Raw genomic sequence first — 6,000 nt, forward strand, 5'->3', positions numbered from 1 at the left:
AGCATCCAAACACAGATTGGCTCATGCCCCCATATTATATGTTTTCTTTTTCACAGTGACAGAGAGGAGCAGAAGGAAATGAGGGAAGCTGGAGGTTCTGTTGTACTTCATCTTGTTCTGAAAAAAACCAGGAGGGCTGTAGGGCTAGGGGCACAACTATCAGAAGTACCTGATAACTCCAGTACCCCAGAAGCCAGCTTTTAGTAAAAATTTTGTATGAGAACTGACAGAGCTTGAAATTAATGTAAAGGAAATAAGTTTCTTAGGTTGGAGCAGGACATGTTTTGTGACTTTCCCTGTAATACAATTTGGATCTGGAGATGAAAAATGTGGAAGTGCCCCAGATGTAAGTATAATCAGAGTAAAAATATCAGATGCTAGTTCACATATCTGTTAATGTATATATCAGTATAAATAAAAACTATTAGATGTGATTGATGTCTTTCTTTTTGGAGTTGATGCATCCTTTCACCCGTCTCAGGGAGAGAATGACTCACACAGTGAATCACAAAGTCTGTTTCTTCCCTCTTAGTAACCACCTCATACACCAGTGGTAAATGAAAATAATAAAGCTTACTGTAAATTACTGTTTGCTCATCTTAAAACTTACAACTTAGGCCCTGGAGGCTTACAACTGCACTTTAAGTTAGAGACCTGTGAGACTGGTTTTTCTTCAATAGAGACAAGAAGAAAATAACAGCAATGAAAAAGAATTTCTGTTAGAAAGACCAAAGGAAAAAAGGCAAATGGTAAGTACTGGACCATGAAAAGAAAAACTATTATACAAGAGTTTAAATAACAAAGGCAGTAACTTTCCAGTGCTTTAACTCTAGAAAAAAGCTACAGAGATATTGGCTGGCTACAGATGTGTTGTATATAAAAGTTACAGATGTGTTTAAATACATAAAGTTTCTTCAACAGATTGATCTCTTGTTAAAGAAAAAGCAAAGCCATAAACTCACAGGTGCAAATTGTCATAGTTCTTTTTACTGCATGCAGTGAAATTTGCAGCAGTGAAAGGTCATTGGTGGTATCATTACTGACACATTTTGATCTGCAGTTCCTTGGACTTCATAAAAATTAATTTCCTTAACAAAACAGTGGGCTACAGACTGAGACTTCTGTGAATCTTATTTTGATTTCTATCTAAAGATGTTCTTAACGTAAAATTTCCTCTGTTTTCTTGTTAAATTATTATTAATTTGTAAGGGCAAGAAGGTATCTGAATGATAAAAAGTCTGAACAATTTTACTCATGCCGGGTAACATTTCTGTGAGCATTTCCTTAGCTTCTCAGGGTGGCAGAGCTGGGCACAGGGAGAAACAGATAATGTTTGAACAGGTGGTAGAAAATATGTTGCTTCTGAATTACTTTTGGTGTTTGGAGGTTTGCTTTTAGCAAGATGATACTCACATATTGGAAAGAAGAAAATTAAGAATCAGCATTGTTCAGTAGTGAAAATGTTAAACTAAATGGACCATGTTAACATTACTGTTGATCCTGAGGAACAGTTTTTCCAGTATATGGAGCATTCTGTTTCCACATGGCATATGTTCTCCATGGTTTTCTCTGCTCTAATTCATCCATGTTTTTCAACAGCTCCAGATGGCGTGATGCCTCCAAGGCTTTCATCTGCCACTCCGACCAGTCTTCAGGTTGTCTGGTCTACACCAGTTCGCAACAACGCCCCGGGCGCGCCCAGCTACCGACTCCAGATGCGGCGGCGGCGTTCTGCTGGTGACATTCTAGAGTACGCACAGCAGCACGGCCACCATCCACTGCTCAGCTAGCAAAGTCCCCTTCCCTTGAACACACTCACCTTTAGGGTGGCTGGTCTCATTACAAGACTTAATGTTTTAGTCATTTTTGATGTGCTGGGATGCGTTCTGAAGTAACTCATGCTGTTTTTCTTTGCAGTTTGCTTCCCAGCCCTACTGCTTCCTTACAGCACCGGGTTGGGGACCTGCAGCCCTACACTGAGTATGAGATGAGAGTGGTTGCCTCCAATGGTTTTGGCAATGCTTACAGCAACTGGACTTCAATGACTACAGCAGAGGACAGTAAGCAGTCAGATCTTATTTAGCTCCCTTTAGCAGAAAATATAGATAACAGTCTAGCTGCCATTGTACTTAATTTCTTTAAGTTATCTAGCTTTCTCAGTTATATAGCAGTAATGTATTTCCTTCCCTAGTATTAACTTGAAGTAAAAACTCCTAAAGGATCAAGTATCTGTTGTCTTACATATTCACTTAAAATATGGATCTTTACATACATATTTTGTGCAGCAGTATGTTATTTCTATATAAAATATCCTTCTAGCAGTATATGGTTAGTTTAAGATACACTGGTAAGTACAGCTTTTTAAGTGGTGTTCCTTTATATTCAGGGACTTGATTCTGATTTCAGTCATATCAGAGAAAATAAGTTGAAGTTAATAGTATATGACAGTTGTCTTATCTCTGTGTTGAGAATACTCAAGATACCACAGAACTTTTCATTCCCAGTGATTTTTGTTAATTCAAAGTAGTGGCCTGCTGGTCTGAAATTTGGTTTGTCATTGTCAATCCCATCACTTCCATTGTTAATAGTCCTATGTTCTCCAGACTCACTCCCCACAATTTTTTCAACAGCCCCTTTATTTAGCAACCAGCTGTCAGAGTATAGGTACGGCCAGTTAGTTAACAGGACAGGATTTCGCACCTGATTCAATATGTAAGCAAAAACATATGACAGAATTTGAGCTTGTTGTTTGCAAGACAAATACAAACCACACTTTTTCCAGCCTTGTTTTTTTTTTTTTTTAAGGAACTGAGCTGTTAGCTTTCTTGTACAAGGTAGCAGGATAGCTAACATTGGCAAATATTCAGTGTTGGTGACTCAACTTGTTTTTAGTCCCTTCTCTAAATGGTCAGCTCTCTATATTGAGAAAACATTGAGTAGAAAATGTTTTTTTCCCACAACTTTAAAACATTTTTCCTTTGAAGCTGAGCAAATGATTCACAACAGAAATTTATCTGATAAATTCATTTAAGCTCCAAAGGTATTAATGCTTCTATGAACATACTACCTATAAGTAAATGTAAGTTCTGAATTTGGTTTTTAGGTACCAGACCTGTGTTATCAACCTGTAGCAATTCTTGCTGGGATTCAGTTATTTCAGTACGTTGTTTGCTAACAAAAGTGGATACAATACTATTGAACTTGTCTGCATTCATAGTCAAAATGCTACCAGCTCCTAAGACTATTTTTTTCAAATTGAAATAGTTATTTAGCTCTGGTCTGCTGGTTCACATAGTGTTTCTTTTCACATACAAAGATGAGAGAAGTACATTTCAAAGGCATCTCTTGTTACTGATATAAAAAATATTTTTGTGCTAAGTAGTAGGTGTACAATTGTGAAATTCTCTTTTGAGGAGTTAGGGGTAGGTGGAAGCCCCACACAGGAGATGCAGCAGTATCCAACAGCCCTCATCGTTTAAAAAAAAAAAACAGCCAACTTTCAGTGGTGACAGAGGACTCAGTGGTGTCATTGTGGAGAGCTGCCATCTGTGAAAGGATATTCAGCTCAATTGCTTAAGACTGAATGATTGTCATTGGGTCTAAGCAATGTTTTTGTCAAGGTTTCAACATGATTCCTATGAAACTGCCTGTACTGACAGTTTGTTGCAGAAGTACACTTAATTCCTGGCCCTTCTAGCCAACAGACTTTGACTTTTTAAAGTACAATTTAATAGTGGAAATTTCCCATATCTCTTACTCTGTTGAACTAGTTGTGTATCTACATGTTCTTACTGAATTTTATTCTGTAAATATATGTCTTTTTTTGTCTCACCAAAGCATAAAGTACCTGTAGGCATAAAAAATATGCATGTGTGTGTGTCTGTGTGCACATACACTTGACAGCAATAGATGTGAATCAACACATCCATTTTTAAAGTCAGTAGAACTCCAGTAATGCAAGTTGATGATTTCACAGTATATCTGTGTATTATATTTAATTTATGATAAATATGTGGTAAAATAGGAGGATATTGGGAATCATTAAGGGAAAATTAGTAAATGCTGCTATAAAAATAAATTGTATCAGACAATGGAAGATCTTAATGTACAAATTAGTAGGTTTGGGGTATTTTTTAATGCTAGAAAACATATAATAAAGAATTTTCAAATACTTCCTTTTACATGATTGTGACACTAGTAACTGATCCATGCATTTTTTAAAGTCTAGCCTGCCCATGCCAAATAACCAAAATATACATAACTATGAATATTTTAAAACCTGCTAAACATACATTAATAAAAGATGTTTGTTCCAGTGATCTTGATAAGTATAACATCATATTTACTGCCAGAATATCTACAGATAGAAGCATTTGATGAAGTTTCTGAATTAGAGCTTGCTTTCAGTAATTTGAATGTAAATTTCTGATAGCTCTCTTGCAATCAGTGTAAAGGCCACTGAACTGAGGTCAGTATGTACCACTGAACTGAGAACAGAATCTCATACATTGTATTCAGAAATAAAACTAAACCTTCTAGATATAATAAAGGAGATACAAGTTAGGTTTTCCCTTTAGTTATGGGGAGCCTTTGAGGTCTCTGGGATTTGCAAAGACATTGGTTACAGTTACTTGAAGCTGCCCCAATGGCATCTCCTGGGTTCCTATGGTGTAGATTTAGGACTTGCAAAATTATATTGTCTGATACATTGTTCAGAGGGATATCTCCCAAATAAGAGAGGTGCTTTTTCTAGTGCTTGAGAAAATACACCATGGCTTGGACAAGTTATAAGATAGCAAAATTTCTACTTTAAAAAAAAGCTTCCTGTTACTTGATTAGCTTTTGAACAGCCCAGAACCTGTCTGCAGCCCAGTGAGCTGCATACAGCAGAACATACCAGTCACCAGCACATTCTCTGGCGTGGCTACATTTTGATTCTGTGCATCAGTATACAGCTCCAGTATGGAGAGCTCTTACTAAAGCCCTTTTAAAAGTGTCTGGCTTGCACTGGCTGGAAAAGAAGATTTTGCAAGGTACCTAGGAGGTAGTCCAATTTTTTATTTTTTATTTCTTACATAAATGACATCAAGTTCATCTCTCTTATACAGAATGAAGTTATAGGCCAGCCCAATGTTCCTTCACAGTAAGTAAGGGCAAAAGCACACAGTAGTCACTGGAGATCATTATGTATTGAAGTTGCTGGAGATAAAAAAGCAATTAAAAATAAATTTAAAAAAAGAGCTCCTGCAATGTATCAGCTGAGCTACTTCTTGTCAAATCAGGAGCATTATTCCTGTCATAGAGAGTGCTATGGTGTTCTCATCTGGAATGTTTTGATTCCAGGATGAAAAGGCTTAGTCTGTGGGGATATCTCATCACAGATTAAACTTCCTCATGAGGGGAAGAGGAGGATCAGGCACTGGCCTCTTCTCTGTGCTGACGAGTGGCAGGACCCAAGGGAATGGCCTGAAGTTGTGTCAGGGGAAGTTTACATTGGGTATTAGAAAAAAGTTCTTCTCTCAAAGGCTGGTTGGACACAGGAACAGGCTTCACAGGGAAGTGCTCACAGCCCAAGCCTTAGTTCAAGAAGTGTTTGGACACCACTCTGAGGCACATGGTGTGACTCCTGGGAATATCCTGTGCAGAGTCAGGAGTTGTGGAGTTGTGCTTTGATGATCCTGATGGGTCCCTTCCAACTCTAGATATTCTATGATTCTTGACTCTCCTAAATCTTCCTGACATAGACAATGAAGAGAGACAGTGCAGAACAAGAGGATAAATAAAGCAGTTTGCCACCTTTGGAATCTCTTGCTTTCTCTGCTAATGATATTTTTGTCTGAGAAGACAGGTCTCCTACTTCAGTTATGTAAGTTAGGTCCATATAATTGAGGTATATAAACTAATCCATAAATAGTTGTTGTGAATGTGTTCATATGAGCTCAAGAAAGAAAAATGGAAATTGAAACAAGAGAAGATAAAACCTGGTGAGGTGACAAAAGG

The 6,000-nt window shown here is 37.5% G+C and overlaps 1 protein-coding gene across 1 annotated transcript in view; it reads left to right on the forward strand.

The window, feature by feature from the left end:
- Window positions 1-6,000, forward strand: part of USH2A (usherin) — a 372,326-nt gene that overhangs the window by 231,994 nt on the left and 134,332 nt on the right. Inside the window, exons 38-39 of the mRNA XM_059467734.1 lie at window positions 1,600-1,750; window positions 1,918-2,060. Coding sequence (XP_059323717.1) covers window positions 1,600-1,750; window positions 1,918-2,060 — 294 coding nt within the window. The remainder of the gene's footprint in view (window positions 1-1,599; window positions 1,751-1,917; window positions 2,061-6,000) is intronic.

Source organism: Ammospiza nelsoni, chromosome 3 (genome assembly GCF_027579445.1).
Source record: "Ammospiza nelsoni isolate bAmmNel1 chromosome 3, bAmmNel1.pri, whole genome shotgun sequence".
In the NCBI taxonomy this organism is placed as follows: domain Eukaryota; kingdom Metazoa; phylum Chordata; class Aves; order Passeriformes; family Passerellidae; genus Ammospiza; species Ammospiza nelsoni.